A 23,400-nucleotide genomic window follows, 5' to 3' on the forward strand; every position below is an offset into this window, starting at 1 on the left:
TTTTTTTTTTTTTAAGGCATCACGTGGATGCTCCAAGTCGGGGGTCTGGGAGCATTTTGGATGTCTGGTTTGGGGAGCAGGGAGGCTCAGCCTATACTGCCGTTATCCACATGCAGGTCATACGCTAGTGTGCTGATTAGCTGGATGGCCTGTCCCACCTTGTTCTTCTCGAAAAGAGCAGCCTGGCTGGCCCGCAGGTCACAGTCCAGGGCACTGGCATTCTGCCGCCGTCTGCGGGCCAGGGCCTCCTCCAGGTCTCCAACCTGTGCACGCAGCTTCTTGTTCTCCCGTTCCAGGCCCAGCTTCTCTGTCTCCAGCCGCTCTCTGCGGCCCCACTCAGCTGCGTTTTCTGCCTGGAGCCTTTCCATCTGCAATGGTGAGGGAGGCAGTGAGACTCTTGGGGGGGCGGGGGGGACAGGAGTGGAGAGACAAGCTAGATGCACGCCCCCCCCCCCCCCCCCCCCCCCCACCAATTCTCCTGAAGCCAAAAATGGCACCAGGAAGCAGATCCAGCTGCAGCAGCTATAATTATGCTGGGCTTTTATTTTTTTTCCACGGTGTGCAGGATGTGGGGGCGCTTCTGGGTTTTGTGTGGGAAAGGGGGTGCCTCCTGCAGGCTAGGCCCCTGGGGTGTGGACGGCCCCTCACAGCACAGCTGGGACTTTTGTCCTTTTCCTACCGACTGCTCAACTGAACCCCTGAGCATCGCCCCTCCATCCTGCCCGCCACTGACCTCACCCCTCAGCTCAGCCATCTTGCGATCCATGCTAGAGCGTGCACCCAGTTCATCCTCCAGGTCTTCCGACATGCGGCCCAACTCATCTTGGTGCGTCTCCTTTAGGATGCTGAGCTGCAAGGACATCACCCAGCCTGGTCATGAGAACCACCAGGGTATATCTTGGAGGCAGTACTAGAAGTGAGCACCAGCCAAGGTAATGAAGGACTCAGAACAGGCTGATCACTCTGAGAGTCCTTGGTACCAACTCCTAGGCTCTCACAAAGTCCCGCAACAGCTTGCTCCCGTGTGCTCCTCCCATCCACCTGGCCCACAAGACCGCACACCCAGAGGACAGAGAGCTTGTCTATCTTCCCCATGGCTCTCAACACCATTGTGTCTGTAAGGACAGCAGAACCACGGTGAGCACTTCTCCCAAGCTGCTGGTCCACACAAGCACACAGTGAGCCTCTAAGACAATACTGTGGAAGGGAGCCAGGCACAAGAGCATTTTCTGCTCAGCTGCACATTGGCACTCCATTAGTGTCCTTCCGACAACTAGAGTTGGCGGTCTAAATAGTGTGGGGCCAGGTTCCCCGGGCCCTAAAAGAAGAAGGGAGATTCAAGTAGGTAGGCAGGGGTTCTGGGACTCTTTTATGAGCTTGAAGAGATCCCCAGGGAAGATCCGATCTGGGCAATTTTCCAAAGCAAGTCTCTGGTCTTTGACCTCTGTGAACCCAGAGGATCCAGCAAGGCTTTCCCAGGATGGTTGCGCCCCCTGCTGGCCATACCTAATCTGTACAAGAGGCAGAAAAGGTAGCCTGCTTTGAGCACTTCATGGCTGCGATGGAACCTCGAGGTTGCAGCTCCTTTGACAGCCAAGGGGCTTCAGTTCCACTGGACACACACTAAATGTCACATCTGATACTTCTGTTCTGGTCACAAACCCTCTGAAATTTAGCCCCTTGATCCTCCCTCTGACAGGATTCTCCAGCCACACTACCTTCTTTGCGTCCAGCACTCACCAGGTGCCTGCCTACCCCAGGACTGCTTCTGCGAGCCCCCAAGTCCTGTATATGCTCAAGAATGGCTTCATCTAGCCCCTTTAGGTCTTGATTCAAACAACGTCATGTAGGGAGTGGAGGAGGGATGTTGAGTCAGGGTATCCAAGTTAGCATTGAACTCAAGGCAATCCTCCTGTCTCCGCCTCCCAACGGCTGGGATTACAGGTGTGACCCACCAGACCCTGCTCATACGTCATCTTATAGACGCCCTCCTTGGCTTCCACCCCATCTCCTTCATGCTATTTTGATGTCTTCATAGCTCACAGATCTTACCTGCTGGGCTACCATTACCCACCTGTCCTGGTACTCGGAACTACGGCTGAGTAAATGATTCCATCCTAACCTGTCCCCTTGGCTGGGACTCCTGGTGTGCAGCCACCCCCACCAGGAAGCCCCACCCCCACTCCCAGTCTTACTTGCTTGAGCATCTCTTGCTTGGTCTTGCTCAGCTCCTCATATTTGATCTTCCATTGGCTAAGCTCCCCCTCCAGCTTCTCGATGTTCTTGCTCAGAGCCAGCTTATCCCTGGGGAGTGGGGATAGGGCAAGCACACAGACTTTATTAGGCTTCTTTTGTTTTGACTTCCCATTTCAGGGAGAATATTAGCTTGACTTTGTTGTTGTTGTTGTTGTTTAAACAGTATACCATGTTCTCCTGTGTTCTGTGACTAGAAGTCTGAGATGAGGTGTGGGCAGGGGAAGCAGTCAGGAAGAATCCATGTCTCCCTCCCCCCCGCACCCCCTGACCCCAGCTTCTGCTGGCTCCTGGTCCCTTTGGCTTTCCTTAGCCAACGATGCAATGACACCACAGAAGCATTAGTCCAACTGTCGTCAGAGGTACACTTTCTTCCTCGCTCCCTTTCCTCCCCGTCCCGTGGAACCAGGACTTTATTCATGATAGGCAAACATTCTACCACTAAGCTAATATCCTCTCGCCAAGTCCTCAGGTGATTTTTTTTTTAAAGCAAAATTGTATGTGTGAAATAACTATATAATCTACACACTTCTTTCCTAGACACCAGAGCTGTAGAATATTCATGAACATCATCAGGTCAGACCCTCTAATCGCCCTCTCCGAGTCCCTAATGACCTCCATGTTCTAAATCCACCCGTCCACTAAGTGCTCAGTCTGCCCTCCCACTCTCCTGTTAAACAGCCTCTCTTGGCTCCTTTTCTCTGCCCACTTCCTCTCACCAGCTCTGAACTTGACAGGACCAGGACCCCACCCCATAACCTTCTCCTTGCCCATCCACGCCTCTGATTTTTACATTCCTATTTTTCAAGGCCACCTGTTCATGACCCCTGTTTTTAACCTCTCACCCAGACACATCTGGACCTCCGGACCCACCAGCTCACAAACTGTTACTTTGCTGTGCCAAACACAACTCCTCTAACCCTAAACTTCCTAACTCCCTCTCCATCCCTGCTTTCTCTGAGCCTGCTACCCTCTCTACCACCAGAAGTAAGCTGCAGGTCACTATAGGCTACACAAGGTCAGCATGGGTTTATGTACTGAGGCCCTACTTTAAAAACAAAAGGATGGGGGACTAAGAGATAGCTCAGAGATAAAAAGTACTTGCTGCTCTTACAATAGACCTAGGGTTGGTTCCTAGCATCCAAAATGGCAGTTTATAAACATCTATAATTCCAGTTCCAGAGGATCTAATACCCTCTTCCAATACCCATGGGCGCCAGACACTCACATGGTACACACACACACACACACACACACACACACACACACGCAGACACACACATATATATGCAAACATATACACACAGACAGAAGGATAGTCAGATACACACACATACACAGATGGAAGGATGGACAGACAGATACACTCACAGATGGAAGGATGGACAAACAGACAGATACATACACACACATTTCTCACACATATACATTTAAAAATCTTTATTAAAAAGACTGTAGTGGGTTCACTGTTCTAAAATGTTAGATTGTGGAGTTTGGGGTTTAACTCAATGGTAGATAGAGTCCTTTCCTAGCAAGCATGATGCTCTGGATTCAGTCCTATAGAGGAGGTGCAGGGGGGAAGGGAGAAAAATGACCAAAAAGACCAAAAGAAAAATCCACTCTGAATAAGTAAAACCTGAGATCGTGCCTCAACAGCTTTCATGTGTTATCACTTAGGATTCTGGGGGAGCCTAGCTCCAGCCCCACCCCAACCCCGGCCTCCCCTCGCCCATAACTCACTCTCGTTCCTTGAGGAGCACCTTCTGGGATTCATCTAGCCGTAGCCGCAGGGCAGTCAACTTGGAGGCATCCTCCTCAGTACTGGCTGTGTCCTCCCAGGGCAGGCGGTTGCGATCCTGGCGTCCGGAGCTGACCCGAGGGCCCCCAGTTGCCACACTGCAGGCATCCCAGCAGCCCTCGGGCTCCTCTGGTCTGCTCTTCAGCAGGCTCTCTACCAGGTCCAGCTCCTGTGGGGACCAAGGGAAGGGATTGCCTGGTTCAGGGCCTTGCTCTGGCCACCAACATGGCTATCTGAGGCCCTGCTCTAGAATGAGCTTGCTAAGTGACCTGAGGCAGGTGATACAGTGCCTCCTGGCCCTGGTTTTGCCTTTTGAGGTTTGCTTCATTCTCCTTCTCTGGGCTTCCCCCTTCACATCCTAGAAGATCATCACCAGCTACCAGGGTTTCCTGTATCCTGGAACATTCCCCTGGAGGTTCCCCATCACCCCAAGTGTACAAACACTGGGTGCACGAGTTGGAACTAGTGAAGCAAGAATTCCCATCAAGGGTTAGGATTCCAATTCAGGGGCAAACCTGGTCACAGGGACTCTGAGTCCTTCAGAGTGGTGGCTCTGAGGACTTGTGGAGGATTGACATCCCATCCCCCTAACCTCAGATGGTCCTGTGGGGCACTCTGGCTGCTACCTGAGGCAGATGGAAATGCCAGAAAGAAGGGTCACACCTGAGCTGGTGTGGAAACTTAGACTGCAGACCTGAGACTCTAAATTGTCCCTGGGGACTCTGGGGCTGTGACGCCTACCAAACAAGAGGGCAAAGAGAGCACGAGGCCCTGGTAGCTAGGTTAGAAAAATGTCTCCAAATACCAGGCCATAGGGAGAGGGCTAGACCAGAGAGGAGGGGAGCAGCTAAGAATCCCATTGCTGGGCTCTGGTCTTCTGAGGACCTTGCCTGTGAGGGCTGCCCTTGTACCCATCATCCTGCCCAACTATAGTGTTAGCATTTACCACTACCAGGGTACAAACCCGGCAGCCGGAGGAACCAACACAGAGCTCAGTGCTGAACCTCCCTGGGTCTCAGGGTCTGCTGTAGGAGATAATGTGACTGTAGGCCCTGAGTGATGGGGACAGCTACCTCCACTGCCCAGGCTCAGCAGGCCCCCAGCCTCTGGGCTTCTGCAATGACCATGGATTATGGATTCTGGCACTTCCTTCGGCTATTTTTTTTTTTGGACTTTTGGAGACAGGGTTTCTGTGTGTTGCCCTGGCTGTCCTGGAACTCACTCTGTAGACCAGGCTGGCCTCAAACTCAGAAATCTGCCTGCCTCTGCCTCCCAAGTGCTGGGATCAAAGGCGTGCGCCACCACCGCCCCGGCTAACTTTTTGTTTTGTTGTGTTTGTTTGTTTTTTTTTGGGGGGGGTTGCAGTCTTTCTGTCACTCCTCCCAAAGGCCTGGCTCAGGGACCACATCCCTTCAGGATGAAAGAATGAGGAGTCAATGCTATCACTAATCTAAGCCAAGTCCACGGATCTCTCCTGTGCTTGTCATGGAAGATTCTTTGATTTTGATGACTTCTAAAGTGGGGAGGAGGGACAGCTAGAACTTGGGAATCTCCAAAGCAAGGTGATCTTTATCTGCCCCAGATCCCCCCCGTCCCCCCCCCCCACCATTAAGTGGACATGGGGCTGACCAGCACCTCACTGGAAAACAGATCCTTACTAGCTCTTTTCACTGCTCCCTCCCATCTGGACCCTTGTGTAACGCTGGCCCGAATGCCAGCCATGTTCCAAGCGGTGTAGCAGGGCGCACCTGGCTGCCAGGCGGCCTCTCGGCCCCGATGTCACGCACAGGCTCTTGCTCGCGTTCCGCCTCCGGACCGTCTTGTGTCTTGTCCGCCGCACCGCGCGCTCCCCGCAGCCGGGCCAGCTCGCGGCCGCGCGCTTCGCACTCGCCCTGAGCCTCCTGGCGCTCGCGGCGCGCGCCTGCCAACTCCTTGGTGAGCGTATCCAGGCGCTGGCGCAGCTGGCGCACCTCTTCCCGCGCACGGTTGCGCTCTGCGCGCACCTTGCTCCACTTCTCGCGCCAGTTCGCCGTGCAGTCCGACCACCAGCGCATCGTTTTCTCCATCTGCAAGGCTCGTGCGCGCGCCTCCTCCAGCTCCCGCAGCCGCAGCTCCTCGCGGCTCTCCCAGTCGCCGTCGGCCAGCAGAGCGGGAGCAGTCAAGGGTAGTGCGGGTGGCGGTCCCGGGGACGGCGTGCCGCTAGGCGGCGTGGGTGGCAGTGAGTCGGCCGGGCCCATGCGTTCCGGGGACGGGCTGCCCAGGATGGTAAGCAGGCTGCTCTTGGACAGCTGCGGGGACTCAGCCAGCCGCGGGCTCGGACCGTGGCTCATAGTGAGGCTGGGCTAGCCTTGGGTACAAACTTGCGGCTAGGCTCAAGACAGAGACCTACATGTTATCACTGCGTGTGCCGGACGCCTGGACCCACTGCCCTCTGGGATACTTTGCGATGCCTCTTCAGACCTGCAGAAGAACAGAACCATTACTGGGCTGTGCCCGACCACCGACGGTCACTCGAATCAGCCCTGTGTGTGCTCAGGGGATGAAGGAGGTAGTACTGTCGGAAGCAGTAGGAGGTGTGTTCCAGGGTGACCCCAAGGAGTCCAGTAAGGGTCTTCAGCCCTGGCTTCAACGCCCCTCATACCTTCAAGGCTGCTTTGTTGTGCCACTGGACCTTTCTGGGCTTCTGCCTCTCCCATCCGTACACTGGGGGCAGGGTAAGGAAGCCTAGGATTCCTTCATCACATGTGCTTCGGATTCACCTACACCCTCGCTTAATTAACAGCTAACAGTTCTATGGGCCAGGATGTTTGGCAGGGACGCAGCAGAGACTCTACATTTCAGAAGTCCATGTTTGGGGCATGTGAGTATTCAAGCAACATCAGTGCGACCTCAAGTCTCCCAGGCTCCCCATCCTCTCCACGCAAAGCCACCAACAAGCCCTCTACCACGGAGCCCATACCACCCTCATGACTTACAGTGCCATACATATCTCAACCCCAAAGATGCTTGTGTAGACAGTCACCAGGCAGCCACACAGACCCAGGCTCTAGTTCCTAACAAGCAGTGTGTGTGTCTGTCCTCTCTGACTCAGTGTCTCGGCCCGTGCGATGAGTTGGTAGCCTTGGCGCCCACAAGCATCTAGACATTTCTGCACACACAGGCACATCTGGGAACATACAAGCAACCTCATCCACACAAAGCGGGGATAAATGATACAGATGGTCAGAGATGGGCCTAGGGGCACACAGCTATACAAAGAGATGGAGGTATACTTGTATCTTGGACCAGCACATGGTTGAGCCCCCAAACATACACTCCTAAGAGAATGCTGAACACACACCCCTCCTTCCCCATTTTCCTGGCCCAGTTCCATCAGAACAGCCCTCCCAGAAACAGTACTAGCATCTGCAGAGGAGAGGAGAGGAGTGGGGGCTGGCAGGAAGCCCAAAGACCAGTCCTGAGGGCAGGCCTTTCCACAGCTCTACAGAAGTGTGGCAGCGGAGGCTGCTGCCATATCCACCGGCTTGGAGCTGCCAGGACTGGCAAAGGGCTCTTGCTTGGCTTAGCGAGGACTCCGACTGGCTCCTTCTAGAAAGGCTAAGCCCGTGAAATAGGAGCAGGGATAGACATTATCCAGGCCCCTAATGGCTTCCAGCTTGAGGCCTCCAAAGTCAGCCCTGGCCAGTCTGGGTTGCAGGGTGGGGGTAAAGGGAGGAACAGTCGGCCAGGAGGGCTGTGAACAACTTCTGCCTTTCTTCTCAGGCCCAGGACAGGTATGCACATGCATGGGGGAAGAGGTGAGGCACATCTGCCCCTCCCCCGCAAGCACACCTGTGCAGACCCCAGTGCAGCTGGCCTCTGCCTAGCAACACCTCCCCATTCCCACCCTACTCACATAACAGCCTTGGGAACACTGAAGTAGCTTTGGTAATCCGGGTATACACGGGCCTGACTGACGCCTCATCCTATAGATAGGCAGGCAGGACCCAGCTGCCAGTCACTTGCCCCTTCCTCCCCAGGTTCAGTGCCACCTTTGTTTGGTGACATTATAGGGGGTGGGCTCCCGATTTACCACAGTGCTGCCACTGCATTCCAAGGAGCAGCTCAGGGTGGGAGCAGCCCCCACAGACCCCTTCTGTCTTTATCCTTCCTAAAGCCAGGCAGCCCATCCTTCTAACTCAGGTGCTGCTACTAGGAAATGACTGAGATGCCCTGTCCCATCCCACAGCCAGCCATACCTGGCCAGTGGCCTCTCTTACAGCACAGCCTTCCACTCAACAGGGACATGTGTGCCGCTTACAGCTTATAAGATGGGCCCTGCGTATAGTACCTGCTTGAAGTTGGCTGGTGGGATGGAGAGTGGAGAGCTGAACCCTTGCATCTGAGCTGAGCAGCAGGTCTCAGAGCTCCTGAACTTCAGCCATAACTATGTCACTCCCTGTTCCAGGAAACAAGGATGCTTTGATTGGACACTCATTTCAGGCCACAGATTCAGTGCTGCCCATAGGAAGTGACCAACGTCTTCTTTTGTTTACAGACTCATTGGGAACGTCACCCTTTCCTTCTACATCTATAAACTACACACCCTGCAAGGTGGACCAGCAACATCCCCTTGCTTGAGAAGGCCTCCCTAACCTCTGGATACTTTGTGGTAGTTTTCCTAAAACACCAGGACCTCCTTCTTTTGGGGCAGCTGTTCTCAACCTGTGGGTCACGGCCCCTTGGAGGGGTCACAAATCAGATATCCTGCATATCAGATATTTACATTATAATTCATAACAGTAGCAAACTTAGCTATGGAGTAACAACAAAAATAGTTTTATGGCTGAGGGTCACCACAGCATGAGGAAATGTATTAAAGGGTTGCAGCATTAGCAAGGCTGTGAACCTCTGCTTTAGGGAATGGGCATTCTAGGAAGCTCTCAATGGCTTGATCTTGTTAGCTATTTGAACAGGGCTGAGCAGGAGTAGGCGCTGTGTGAATGTGTCCTGAGCCTATGGGAGATGGATAAAGCTCCTTTTGGGGGACCTCCTGTGACCAGACAGAGTTTGGGAGAGTTGTGTCATCCTAAAAATCAGAAGTGGGTTTTCAGCCAGGTGCTAATACAGGTAGGTTTCTAAGCTCATCTGTGGCCAAGGTCAGAGTCAGGTGTCTGAGCTCTTGCCTGAGGAACTCTCTGATCAGGGAGAGGGAGGAGATATTCAACTTTGCATTCTGCCCTCGTTCGATTGGTTCTCTCAAAATCCACGGAGAGGAATGAACAACACTAAGCCCTGGACAGAGACCAGCTGAGGGAATGGGGAACCAAGGACCTCCACAGCTGAGAATCCTCGTATCCTCTTAGAATCTTTCAGGTGGACTCTGGGGTAAGCCCAGGGCCACAGGCCTAGCTGTGGGTAGGGATTAGAGCCCAGCAGGAAACCACCAGGGGACTGCCTGATTGGATAAGTGCAGGGCCCCGAGGCGGTCAGCCCGCAGACTGTGGGCTGTCTGTCCCTCTGACCATGATACTGAGAGAGCCCAGCGTTACAGCTGCTGGACCTCCAGGAAAGAAGCGGAAGAGGGAGGGAGGGAGGGAAGAGAGCAGGATTTCTATGCTAGAACAGAGCTTGTGGCTGGGCATGACTACCTGAAGAGCACCATGCCCCAGGGAGCGCCTACTAGGGAGATCTTCAGATTCTAGGCCCACCAAACAAACGTGGCTTGGATAAGGGAAAAGTGGAAGCCTTCGTGGGCACCTAGCCCCAGGACCCCCAGCAATTTTTGGCATCGCACATTCGTATAGAACAGACATTAACCCTAGCGTTGCTTTTACACACCGTGTGGTATGTGCAGGTCCCTGGCCTTTCTGGGCATCGGTTTCCATATGTATCGAATTGAGAGGCACCAACTAGAGTCTTAATTCCTCCAGCAGGTGGGCAGACTCTTGTGCCAATAAGAACCCATCATGCTCCTACAAAAGCTCAGGATTCCGGGCTGAATAAGGGACATTTCACTTACACAAACTGAAGTCGCCGGATGGGAAAAGAGTGCTACCCCTCGGCACTACCAGGGCAGTGGGCTGCTGAGGCCCCTCCCTTCTCAAGCCCTTGCCCCACTTGTCCGCATTCCTTCCCGAAATTAAGTTTTCAGCTTTCCAGGGCCCAGTGCAGCCTTAGTCCCTACTTGGTAGCCCCTTCGCGGGCCACCAGCCCCGCTCCCCCTAGCGGCTGGAGGGGGTGCGGGGGTCCGGTCCTGCAAGGCGCGGTCCCGCCCACCCCACCGCTTGGTTTCCATTGGCAGCGCAACGGGTCTGGGCGTAAAGCCGTGCTCCGATTGGCCAGTGTCACCCGTCCGTCCGGCACTCGCCATGGTGACCACGTTAGGTCCCCCGGGAGAGTTCCACATTCCGCCCCCGCCTGCCACCCCCCTCCCGCTCCTGGCCCTGCCGGCATTCCACGGGCGTCCCCTCCCCCACTGTCCCGCCACGGGACCCGGCTTCCACCGGGATGGAGACTGGCCGGGGGACTCCAAGAGGGGAATAAAAAAGTTGGGCTCAAGTTTGGGGTGCGGCGGACGCCTCCCCGGCTCCTGTGCCTCGCTGCAAAGTTCTTCCCTCGCGTGAGAGGCTCGGAGACCGCAGCGAGTCCCCGGCCGCGATGACCTCCCGCTCCGCCGTCCCCACTCACCTCGGGTCGGGGCCGGGATTCCGGACGTCCGAGCTGCTGCTCTGGGTGGAGCGGGCGCGGGGCTGGCTGCTGCGGCCGTCGGGAGGCCGGGGGAGGGCCGCCGAGTCTCCTCCTCCTGCCGGGGGAGGGGAAGGGGAGCGGGCGGGGGCCCCGCGTGGGGCGCGGTCTGCTGCGGGCTCGGGCCAGGCTGCCGGACCCCCGCTGGCCCGCCCAAGCCTGGGGTAGCCCAGGCAGAATCCGCGACTTCGGCTTTCCCGCCAACCGTGGTCTAGGTGACCCGCGACAGGAGTGAGCACCAGGACCCACGTGGAGCTTCACCAAGTCCAAACTTTGGTTAACTGCATCACTCCCAGTGGTAGCGCTGACACCAACCGGACGTGGACCAGAGTCCATGTCCTTACTGGGCCTCAGTTTCCCTTACTTGTACAAAGCGACTTCAGGCCTATAAAGGAGCGTGATGGGGACCTACTCCCACTGTGGAGTTTTTCCCTCTGGTGTGCGATGGTGCTTGGTAGAGCCCTCCGACCTTCTTGTGCATACCCGTCGTCGAGGCACTATCTCTTTCCTTGGAATAGAGTGTCTGTAGTCTTGTCAGAGAAGAGGAAGATCAGGATGGTAACACATCACATCCTGCTGCGAGGTCGGCCTATCTTGCAAACAGGACCAAAAGTCGCGAAAAAACGTGTGGGCAGCTAGGCTGGGTTGGGTTTTTGTCCAGAAAAGATAAAAGATTATGAAGATAAGCGAATCATACACCTCTTGGTTAAGAGTGTTTTAATTCTAATCATGGACGCGAGCATAGTGGTTTGTGAAGAGTGAATCACATACTGAGTGTTGAAGATGTTTTTTTCCCCCCTCACGGAGTTGAGCAGTAGCGTCCTTCCAATTGATTTGCTGTAAGAGATTGTTTTACAAAAATACCGGGGTTAGCTGGATATGGCGGTACACCTTTAATCATAACACTTGGTACTTCTAATCCCAGCATTTGGGAGGCAGAGGCAGGCGGATGTCTGTGAATTTGAGGCCAGTCTGGACTACTTACATAGTGCATTCCAGGACAGCCAGGGCTATCGTAGAAAAACCCTGACTTACAAAAATAAATAAAACAAACAAGCAACCAAACAAACTAGGGCTTCCTCAAAATCAAGGATTGACACCGCCCACGTTCCCTCCCCGCCCCACTTTTAAAGGGATCCTGTGTGTATCTGGTGCCCTCCGAGGTCAGAAGAGGGACTCAGATCCCTTGAAACTGGAGTTAGTGATATCTGTGAGCCACTACGTAGGTGCTGGGAACCAAACCGGGACCCTCTGAAATAGCACCAAGTGCTCTTTCTTAATCACTGAGCCACCTCTTGAGCGGTTCCCCACCCCGCCCCCGCACCAAGTATTCTGAGAACTCAGTACATCTTTTTTTGTTGTCATGCACTTCCCCCACAGACATCCTTCTCTGTGGTCTTCTGCTGCCTTCTCTGCCTTGCCTCCACCAACTTCGTGAAATCCCACAGATTTAGCAAGTTTTGTAGTTTCACTTGTCTGTCCATGTGCTGGGCAGGTAGTGCATGGTGGATGTTTGACAGCTGTTATAATCTAAAGAAGACCAATTTGGGTGGGAATGCTTGCATTTTGGTTAGCCTGCAAATACTCTAGTGGCTGTCCTCTGCTTCACATACAGGGGAAATTTGTGAGATTCACACATTGAGAACTCTTGACAAAAAAAAAAAAAAAAAGACTTCCTTCTAGACCTGGGGAAATGAAAGTTTAGATTGGCTTTTGACTCAAATGGGATCTCACAGCAGTGAGATGTCCCAGGAAGGGATGTCCCAGGAGTGACAGCCCTGAACCAAGATCTCGGAGCTCTTTCCCTAGTGTTTGGAGCTGGTAAAGGGTGAGAAGGTGATGGAGGTCAGGCTGATGGTGTACTTAGCCTCTGCCTAGACTTCATTGCAACTGAGCCCTCTCTCTTTGGAGAGGAAGTAGTGCATGTGTGTGTGTGTGTGTGTTGCATACGGTGGATGAGGGAAGCCCTTCATTCTTGGAACTCAGTACATGTTGGCTATAGGCTAAACTGCTCCCTTAAGTTACCTAGCTGGGCAGCTACTCTTGTTTCCTAGGCGCCATTACCACCGTGTCATGATGAGCCCAGAGAGTATCAGAAACCCATTGGTTGACTTAAATTCACTCTGGGAAGTGGTATCTCCCAAGTTTGGTCACTGTCCCTTCTCCAGGCACCTCTAGTGAAATGCTAACCTAGTTTTAGCCTCCCTCATCTGTGGACAGGGCAGGGGTTTTGTCTTCAGACTCAAGACACTGGAGATTGAGTGTGGCCTGTGTTAGTATGTCGATTCTATACCCTTGCTGTTACCATTACCATCAACACACTGGCATTTCAACTTATTTATGTATTTAGTTATTTATTTATTTATGTATTTATTTTCTGCGCATTGGTGTTTTGCCTGCATGTAGTATGTCTGTGTGAGGGTGTCACATCTTGGAGTTACAGACAGGTGTGAACCGCCACATGTTTTCCCAGGTTCTCTTAATCATTGAGCCATCTCTTCAGACCACACTTGCATTTTGTTTGTTTGTTTTTAGAATGTAAGTATATGTCAAGGCACTGTTTCCTATTTCTAGAGTAAATAGGAGATCTGTGAAGAAGGCGCTGTAAATAGAAAAAAATTACAAAATGAATAGCATTCAAATAAAGCAATGCTATTAAAAATTTAGCTAGACATGCCTTGAATCCCAGCACTCAGGAGGCAGAGGGAGGCAAGTCTCTGAGTTGGAGACCAGTTTAGTTAATATGGTGAGTTCCAGGCCAGCCACGGGTTACAGTTAAGGCCTTATCTCAGTAAAACCAAATAAAATGTAGCTAGAAACTTAGTCAAAAAAAGGCTGCTTGTCCACCCATGCACACTGGGGCTACGAATAGAATTCAGGAGGTAGCAGGAGCCCCTGTTCATCAACAGGCGAGTGGATAGGAAAAGGGTGGTGTATAAACACAGTGGAATAGTTTCAAACACTTTAAAAGGAAATTTTCCCCCTTCCTCTTGAGACAAGGTTATGTAGCAGGGGCTAGCTTGGAGCGTTTGATCCTCCTCTTTCTCTCCTGAGTGTAGGAAACAGATTCTGATGGTTGTTTGAAGCAAGGTCTCAGGTACTACAGGTTGACCTCAGACTTGCTCTGTAGCCAAGGATGAACTTGAACTCTTAGTCCTCCTTCCCCGGGTTTCCCAGTTGCTGGGGTTATAGGTATCTATTACATCCATCTGGAAGGACTTTCTGACCTATGGATAACATGACAGAATCTTGAGGGTGTGCATTGTGGAATCAGCTGGTCAGAAGGACACACACTATATGATGCTGGTTTTAAGAGTTCACTATGGTAGTTGCATTGATAGAGACAAACCGGAAGAGTGGTTGCTAGGCCTTTGGGTCTGGTGAGAGAGATGCTATGTTTAGGAAAATCAAAGAGGCTTGGTCATAGACAACAGTGTGTGTACTTCATGTTGCCGGACTCAATACCTATAAATGGATAAAATTGTAAAAGTTGTAATATATGTGTTAGTATTCTGTCTACACCTCACCCGTACAGTTACCTGGCAACAGCCAGGTAGGCCTGGCCCACTATAAAAGGGGCTGCTTGCCCCCTCCTCTCTTCCTTGCCTCTCTTGCCTCTCTTGTCTCTTCCTTGCCCCTTGTTCCCCCTCTCTCCCCATCCCCTTCCCCACTCTCTCCACATGGTCATGGCCAGCCCCTACTTCTCTACTCTCTCCTTCTCTCTGCCTTTCTCTGCCTCTACTACCCTCTTAACTCCTCTCCCCATGCCCTAAATAAACTCTATTCTATGCTATACTGTCATATGGCTGGTCTCTTATGTGAAAGGGATGCCTTGGCATGGGTCCTCCGAGACATCCCCTTGCCCCATACCCAGATAGAACATATTCTTATATTTCTTTATCTTTTTTATGATCACAACAATATGCATATGTTACCACAATTAAAAAAATTAAGTCTTTTTATCATTTTTTTGTTTTTTAAAACAAGATCTCACTACGTAACTGAGACTAGCCTTGAGCTGAAGGGCCTCCTGTGGAGTCCTTCTCGGCTTGCAAAACTGTACCTGCAAGCCTTGCTCATCTCAGGTAACTTGTCTTCAATAAGAATCAAGAATGGACAGGGTAGGGTGGGAAGAAGAGGAACATAAGTCTGGGTTGGAAAGAGGCTAAAGCCTGCCAGGCACAGAGGCAGTTCCAGCTATACCAGAAGGATTGCTGGAGCCCAGAACCCCTGGTCTGTGGTGTGCTGTGCTGACTGAATGTCCCCCACTAAGTGCAGTTATCAGTATGGGGACTGCCAGATTGTCTTAGGAAGGGGAACTGGCCCAGATCGGCAACACAGCAGGTCAGAACAGAGAGGCTAAAGACGTTTTGTCTCTAATTGGACTTCCGATTGCCATAAAGACTGGGGAAGATTTGGAGGGTGGGTGGCTCCCTCTTGGTATTACTCTCCGGTTCTAATGTCCAGTCATGCTTGTAGTCCTTCACAGATCCCCCCAAATGGGAGGCCCTTGTCAAGGGATGTCAATGACCGACCTCTTCGCCTCCAAGGGATGGAAGAAGCTACTGATCTGGCTTCTGAGCATAAGACTATCTGAAGGTGAGTTCTTAGGGGTTGTATGCAGGGGTGAATAGCGTCCCAAGCTGGGGTAGGAACAGTGAGATAGGAAACAGAGAGGCTGTGGGGGCCTGGGGAATCAGAGCTCTACCTAGGCCTTCAGTCCAGCTGCTCACCACGGAGCATAAAGGAATGGTCAGTTCAGTCCAGGAGGCAGCCAGGAGACCCCTGCTATGAAAGGCCAGGGGTGAATGTCTGGTTATAATGGTCAAAGTAAACTACAACTTGGGTCTCTAGGAGCTAGGGGCGTGGTTCATCATGCAGATGCTTACCACAAAGGCACAAGGCCCTGGGGTTGAGGCCAAGTGCCACACAAGACAATAGCCAGGAAAAAAAAAAAAAAAAAAAACAACGTGCAAAAAGGGCAAATGCTTATCTAAGTCACCCAGTGGGAGTCTGGCCAAGGAGTTGAGACACAATTGTACAGGGGCCCTGCAAAACCTTTGATGGCTTCTGGGGTGGAGCCCCCTTCCCCCTGAGTCCCTTCCACCCATGGTGAGCTGTGCTGAACTGGCTCTGTGCTGGGCTGGCTGGAGTGGCTGAGGGCAAGAAAACTGTGCTGGGACCTGTGCTGCCTTCTTCCCCTGCATCTCTATCCCGGAAACCCCACTACCCCAGGAGCAGAAGGGCATGTTCAGTTATGGTTTCCCGCAGGGAATTTGGGTAGGCTGCCTGTCTCTGAATCCCTTCCTCCTTCCCTTGAGGACTCTCTAGAGAGCATAGTAGCTGGAATTCTAGGATAGGCTTGTGGGACTTCTGGCTGAAGGCGAGGCTGATCTGCTTTACTCCCTGCTGTTCTGGCCACATTTCCTGAGATCTGCCCAGGACTACCTGGAACTTGTCCTCTCCAGGCTATCAGTTCAGCATCTATGGCAGTTGCCGGTCTGATTGCTGACCTAAATGAGGAAATATATATATATATATATATATATATATATATATATATATATATATATATTATGCAAATGTCCCCTTTCTTGCCTGAGGGTGCAGAGCTGGCCCATCCTGAGCCCTCCACGGTAGGTACCACGCTGTTTGTCCTTCCTGGCACTTCATGGGGGGGTTGAGCCCAACCTCCCCACCCCACCCCACCCCCACCCCAGAGTAAGACCAAGGAGACCTTGATCTAGCCAAAAGCTCAGAGGAAACAGAGGCTGCTACCACAAAAGAAGAAGTGAAGCAGGAGCATAGGGTGAAGTGGGGCCAGAAAAGCCAGGGAGTAAGCAGGCTGAGGTGAACAGAGAAGCCGCAGCTTTCAACTCCTCCCAACTTCCTTTTCTCCCTGCAGAAGCTAGAGGACCAACTCGAGACAGCAGTGAGGACGTGACTGCTGCAGCTTTACAGGTTAGTCCCCTAGACCCCTCTACTCTCCCACCCATTGGCCCCATCCACAGACTCCACAGGCCCCTTCCTAGGTGTATAGGCCTCATGTCATCCCAGGAGTGACGAGAAAAGGATTCACCTCCTTCCAACGTCAAAGAAATCCCTGTGTTCAGAAGTAAAGTTAAGGCATGATTATGTTTTAGGGGCCTAGCTTTCCTGAACCCCAATTTCTCATATATAAAATGAAGTGAGTCCTATAGCCCGAGTCTTTTTTTTTTTTTTTTTTTTTTCAAGACAGGGTTTCTCTGTGTAGCTCTGGCTGTCCTGGAACTCACTCTGTAGACCAGGCTGGCCTCAAACTCAGAAATCCCTGCCTGCCTCTGCCTCCCAAGTGCTGGGATTAAAGGCATGTGCCAGCCACCACTACCAGGCAGTGACAGAGGGTAGATTGTAAGTTGCTCTGCATGGGGTCTAGCACCGAGTCTGTGCCCAGTGTGCCCAGCAAACGGGAGCTGGTGAAGTTCTTCAGCAGCTTCGGTGGGGGTTGGAGGGTGGCACAGAGTCTCAGAGAAAGGACCTCCAGACAAGCAGGGTCAGACTCCTTGGTGTTTTACTGTGGCTTTCTCTGCCCACCTGTAAAACGAGCTGACAGTAGCTTCTTTCTGGAACTGTGACTTGCTGTTGATCAACTGGCCCATTCTTCATTTCAGCCAGGGGCACCTAGAGGCAGCCAGAGGCAGAGCCCCGGCCTATGGTGAGCAGGGGTATAAACGGGAACATTGTGCTGGGCAGGCCCTGATGCAGCTGGGATACATGATCTGTGCCGGGTAGAAAGCAGGAGCTCCCAGGCCTCATGCACTGATGATATATTCCTATCCAAGGACTTTAGAGGACTTGACCTAGGGCAGGGGCTGATGCCCATAGGAAAGGATCCTAGAAATGGTTGAGTTCTTCTCCCTGGGAAATGGGTCTCTCTGGCCTAATTTTACATGAGAGAAAATTGGAGGGTCAGTGAGGCCAGTTTCCTAACCCAGTGCTATGTAGTCTGGGCACTGAATAGTGGAGCTGGTTATTAAACCCAGAGCTTTCTAAGGTCCTTCTCTTGTTCACATATCTCTTAATCTCCCTGTTGACTTAAAACAGTCTTGCCTACTACCCCTCAGCTCTCCAGGTACCTTTCCTTTGGGAAGTTGCTGCTGCTGCTGGCGTGGAATTTGAAGCCCAGGTTTGGGTCCTAGCTTGGCTACAGGGCTGCTGTTGAACCCTGAGCAGTGTCTTGCAGTGCCCTGGAACCACCTGGAAAGTCAGGAAACTCCTGTTTCCCAGGGGGTTTCAAGACAGCTGGGGGTTGCCAGGGTGATGATGCCTGGATCCTGATCGGCAGAGACAGGGTGGGAACCTGCAGGTTACAAGCAAAAGCAAAGGTTTGCCCGTGAAAGTGAAGTGGAAGCCACAGCTTCTATCTGGGGTGTTGGGTGGGGGTGGGGCAAACTTCAGCTATTGTCTGTTGATTTTTATAGGTCAGGCTGCCTCTCTGTGTGTGTCTGCTTGAGAGCAGCATGGCTAAGACCTGGAAATCAGGCTTTAGGGCCCTGATCCTGGAGACCAAATTCTTCTGCCCACTGGGTTTCAGTTTCTCCACTAAGACTTCCATCAGCTGAGGTTTTCTAGGTCACTGGGTCCTCTACTATCATAGCCCAGGCTGTCTCAATAGAAACAGTTCATGCTATCCCTTTGAAGGTTTCCTTGGTCCTCCCAAACTTTGCCCTGTATCCCTTCTCTGAGACCCCAGGAAGGTAAGTGGATCATGCACTAGTACCCCAATTCTATTCCTCCCTTATAACTGACTTATATGTTAATGCACAGGACTAAGAAAAGTGATAGGCTAGGGATGTAGCTCAGTTTGTAGAGGGCTTTGCTTAGCAAGCACAAAGCCCTAGGTTCAATCCCCAGTGAGACATGAAACAAGGTGTAGAGGTGTGTAGCTGTAGTCCCAGAACTTGGGGAGTGGAGGCAGGAAGATACTAAGTCTGAGGCAAACCTCAGTTACATGGTGAGTTTGAGGCTAGCTCAGGTTAAACCTTGTGTCCCTGCCTTAAAGCCCAAACCAAACCAAATTAAAAGATTAAAAATGATGCTTCTACATCACAAATAAAAGATCATGTGATGTTAAAAAAATAATGTCAAAGCGGCCGGGCAGTGATGGCGCATGCCTTTAATCCTAGCACTTGGGAGGCAGAGGGAGGTGGATTTCTTAGTTCGAGGCCAGCCTTGTCTACAGAGTGAGTTCCAGGATAGCCAGGGCTATACAAAGAAACACTGTCTCAAAAAAACAAAACAAAACAAAACAAAAATATCAAACTAGAAACTATATTTGTGCTTGTGTAATAGACAGGGGCTGATTTTCCTATTAGGGAAACTTCTTGGAAAGTAATAGGAGTAAATGATAGGTATGTTGTATCCCAATGTGCCAATGGAGAACCCGAATATGTTGGAAGTGCTGCAAATACATACAGTGAGCACATACAGTGATAATGTTTTTGTTGCTTGCAGTCCAGGGGGTGGAAACCAGGGTCTGGTCATGATCAGCAAGTGCACTACCATTGAGTGACATCCTAGTTTGGCTACAAGACCAAAAGGCTAGAACTGGCCAGGGCACATAAGGCTCCCTGCTCTGTTAAATGCTATTAACGGAGAACCGTTAATTCTGACTCATACCTAAGATGGCATTAACACATGTAGTTGAAGAGGTGGTGTCCCTGGATACAGTTAGAGCAGACTCTCCCAGATGTGTTTTCAAGGCAGAGCAGAATGGCCCAGCTCCACTTCGTATATTAAATGGCAGAGATCTCACTTGTCTGTGTTTGCATAAAGAAACATTAGAAGCCAGCTGTAACAGACTCCAAAGAAGGGAGTGTCCTGCAGGTCACTGACCCAGGACTTCCAGAAGGGAGGGCCGCTTTGCCTTTTATAGACTTTTGTATTTATTTCTTTACTTATTGTTTATAGTTGAAAGATGTAAATGTCTAAGCTGTCCAAAAAGTAAATAGAAACAGAGATGTGTGCAAGTGTGGCATATTAGCAAACCTTAGAAACACAGATAGGGTACCAGAGAGGTGACATTGCTCCCACACAAATATATACCTTGCTTTTGCACATGTAAGAAGTGTGAGCTGGGTGGTGGTGGCACACGCCTTTAATCCCAGTACTTAGGAGGCAGAGACAGGTGGATTTCTGAGTTTGAGGCCAGCCTGGTCTACAGAGTGAGTTCCAGGACAGCCAGGGCTACAGAGAAACCCTGTCTCGAAAAACCAAACCAAACCAAACCAAACCAAACCAAAACAAACCAAACCAAAACAAACCAAAACAAAACAAAACATTTTTTTCCTCTTGTAGTGCTGGAGATCAAACTCAGGGCCTTGTATGTACTAGGCAAGTGCCCTGCTACTGAGCCACACCTCAGCCCCTGTGTGTGTGACTTTCAGAATCTCTGTCACTTGAAATGCTATGTTGTGTTCATTTTTAACTTTTAAGAAGCATAATTCACTGCACTCTCTTAATGCTGGCAATTAAACCCAAGGCCTGTGCTGACTAAGCCATTACTACTACTGAGCTACATCCCTTGTTTTCCTCTTTTTTTTTTTTTTTTTTTTTTTTTTTTTTAAAGCTGTTAGTTTTGGAGAAAGTTTCAAATTCACAAATGCTTGCAAAAAAAATCATACAGAAAAGTTCTGTGTGTTCTTCACCCACTTTTCTCTCATTGTGATGTGTTACACACCTATAGCAATGCCTTACATGCCTACAGTGTAGTGTCAAGCCCAAGAAATTCACTCTGATGCAGTTCACAGATCATCAGCTCAGTATGTGTTCCTCTACACACCAGAGCAGTATGGGTAAAGTCTGAGTTCTATGCATTTTATCACATCCTGCAACAGCCAACACAGTCACAACACAGATTCCTCGATCCCCACGTAGTCCTCACGCTCCCACTTCCTAGACACTCAGGAACCCTTCCTCGCCTGTGGCAACCTCTGATCTCATCTGTGTCTCTGTAATTTTCATTTCAAGCGTGTTCTGCTGCTCACATCATGCTCTTTAACATTTTGAGGTTTTTTTCAGTACAATTCCCTCCAAGTCCATCTAAGTGTATAGCTTTGTGCTCTCTCTCTCTCTCTCTCTCTCTGTCTCTCTCTCTCTCTCTCTCTCTCTCTCTCTCTGTGTGTGTGTGTGTGTGTGTGTGTCTTCTCTATATCTCTTTTCCTTTTTGAGACAGGGCTCACTGTGTCTCTCTGTCAGGCCTGGAATTCACTAGGTAGACCAGGCTGGCCCAGAACTTACAGAGATTAACCTACTTCTGTTTCCTAAGTGCTGGGCTAAACAGCATATGCTACCACACCTGGCAAGTATATACATTTTAAAAAATATATTCCTCTAAATTGCTGAGTCACATCTCATGGCATGGTTGTATTACAGTTCGTTTAACCATTCGCAATCAGAATATGGGGTTGATCCCAATTGCGGCCATCATCATCATCATTCTTGTTATTGTTCTGGTTACTAATTGTATATGTATGATGTGTGTGTGAGTGTGACACACATGTGCTACTGAAATAATGCTGATGTCAAAGGACAACTTCAGTTCTCTGCAATCTCTATAGTGGGTTGCAGGCACTGAACTCAGGACACCAGGATTTCGTGGCAAGCACCTTTACCCACTGATACCATCTCGCCAGCCCCCCAACTTTGGGATATTATTAATATAGCTAATGTTTGTGTACAGATTTTTTTTTTATGAATGTAGGTTTTTATTTTTCAGGTAAACAATCAACAGCTACTTCAGGCTTATATGGTAAAGACTTAAATGTTTGTTTAGTTTCAGTTTGTGTGTGTGGTGTTGCCATGGGACAGACGAGGCAAGTACTCCACCATGAGCTACAGACCCCAGCACTTGCTTGCTAGCTTTCATTCTCTCTCTCTCTCTCTCTCTCTCTCTCTCTCTCTCTCTCTCTCTCTCTCACACACACACACACACACACACACACACACACACAAGTTGCCAAGCTGTTCTCCAGGAGTCATTGAACCCTATTGTATTCAGCCGTCCCTCTATTAATAGACATTTTTAAGTTGTCCTTTTAAAAATCATTTATTTACTTGTAATTTTTATTTTATATGTATAAGTGTTTTGCAGGCATATATATATACATATATGTGTGTATATATGTACACACACATACATACATATATATATGTATACACATATGGTATATATATATATATACCATATGTGTGCTTATTGCCTGCAGAGGCTAGAAGAGGAGAAGGGATCAGGACTCCTGAATCTAGAGTGACAGACAGATGGTCATGAGCCACCATGTAGGTGCTGGGAACTGAACCCAGGTCCTCTGCAAACAACAAGTGCTTTTAACTGCTGAGCCATCTCTCCACACCTTCAACTTTCTTTTTATAAATTAACAATAATAATTAAAAAAAAAAAACCAAAACCACAGGCTCTCACAACCTAGCACTGTGTGATGTATATGCTTGGCCCAGGGAGTGGCACTATTAGGTGTGGCCTTGTTGGAGTAGGTGTGTTACTGTGGACATGGGCTTTAAGACCCTTGTCCTAGCTACCTGGAAGTCAGTCTTCTCCTGTTTGCCTACCTTTGGAACAAGATGTAGAACTCTTGGCTCCTCCTGCACCATGTCTGCCTGGACACTACCATGCTCCCGCCTTGATGATAATGGACTGAACCTCTGAACCTGTAAGCCAGCCCCAATTAAATGTTGTCTTTGTAAGAGTTGCCTTGGTCTTGGTGTCTGTTCACAGTGGTAAACCCTAACTAAGACACCCTGGGTGGCTTGGAACTCCCTAGGTAGATCAAAGTAGCCTAGACCTCACAGGGGCCTGCTTGTGTCTGCTCTGTGTACTGCTATGAGAGTAAAGGTGTGCGGTGCTGAGCTAGGCTTTACACTTTTACCTTTTGGTTTTTCGAGACAGGGTTTCTCTGTATAGCCCTGGCTATCCTGGAACTCACTCTGTAGACCAGGCTGGCCTCGAACTCAGAGATCCACCTGTCTCTGCCTCCAAAGTGCTGGGATTAAAGGCATGTGCCACCACTGCCCTGCTGGCTTTATATTTTTAAACACATTTATTTATTGTGTGCAATAAATAAATGTATTTATCCGTGTATGCAATTCATAGTACATGTTGTAGGAGATTGTTCTCTCCTTCTCCCATGTGGGTCCTGAGGATTTGACTCATGTTGTCAGGCATGGTGGCAAGTGCCTTTACCCACTGAGCCATCCTACCGGCACAATTTTATTATACATATAAAAGGTTTTTTATTTGTGTCTGTGTATGCGAGTTTCCGTATACACATACACAGAGACCAGAAGAGTGTGGGTGTCTTCCATCCCTCTTTACCTGTTCACCTTACGCAAGGTCTCTTGAACTTGGGTTGATGCCTTGGCTAGGTTGGAAGGTGGCAGACCCTGGCAGTCGTCTTGACTCTGTCCACTTGGTGCTGGGACTACAGGTGCTTGTGGGGAACATTGGTTTGTTACAGGTCAGATCCGGATTTCAGTCCTCACGACTGTAGGGCAAGCACCCTGGACTGTGCGGCCATCTCTCTATCTCCAAGCTAGCTCACTTTCTCTCCCTCCCTCCCTCCCTCCCTCCC

At 50.5% G+C, this 23,400-nt stretch overlaps 2 protein-coding genes across 13 annotated transcripts in view; one reads left to right on the top strand and one right to left on the bottom strand.

The window, feature by feature from the left end:
- Positions 1 to 10,911, bottom strand: part of Ccdc102a (coiled-coil domain containing 102A) — a 16,167-nt gene extending 5,256 nt beyond the window's left edge. The window contains exons 1-6 of one of the 3 annotated variants that reach the window (XM_031340930.1): positions 10,721 to 10,911; positions 5,800 to 6,511; positions 3,994 to 4,220; positions 2,196 to 2,304; positions 734 to 850; positions 159 to 368 (exon numbers count right to left, since the gene is read on the bottom strand). In XM_031340930.1, the coding sequence (XP_031196790.1) occupies positions 159 to 368; positions 734 to 850; positions 2,196 to 2,304; positions 3,994 to 4,220; positions 5,800 to 6,381 (1,245 nt within the window). In that variant the 5' untranslated portion in view covers positions 6,382 to 6,511; positions 10,721 to 10,911. Of the gene's footprint in view, positions 1 to 158; positions 369 to 733; positions 851 to 2,195; positions 2,305 to 3,993; positions 4,221 to 5,799; positions 6,512 to 8,381; positions 8,537 to 10,052; positions 10,174 to 10,720 lie in introns of those variants that run through there. The other 2 variants (XM_031340932.1, XM_031340931.1) reach the window with 2 other exon arrangements.
- A 4,428-nt stretch (positions 10,912 to 15,339) lies between these two features.
- Positions 15,340 to 23,400, top strand: part of Adgrg5 (adhesion G protein-coupled receptor G5) — a 24,685-nt gene continuing 16,624 nt past the window's right edge. For 5 of the 10 annotated variants that reach the window (XR_004110207.1, XR_004110208.1, XR_004110213.1 and 2 more), the window contains exons 1-2: positions 16,402 to 16,413; positions 16,683 to 16,738. The gene's annotated coding sequence lies outside the window, so the exon portion shown is untranslated. Of the gene's footprint in view, positions 15,377 to 16,401; positions 16,414 to 16,599; positions 16,739 to 17,427; positions 17,472 to 23,400 lie in introns of those variants that run through there. The other 5 variants (XR_004110211.1, XR_004110215.1, XR_004110209.1 and 2 more) reach the window with 3 other exon arrangements.

This window comes from Mastomys coucha, unplaced genomic scaffold (assembly GCF_008632895.1).
Source record: "Mastomys coucha isolate ucsf_1 unplaced genomic scaffold, UCSF_Mcou_1 pScaffold22, whole genome shotgun sequence".
Classification (NCBI taxonomy): domain Eukaryota; kingdom Metazoa; phylum Chordata; class Mammalia; order Rodentia; family Muridae; genus Mastomys; species Mastomys coucha.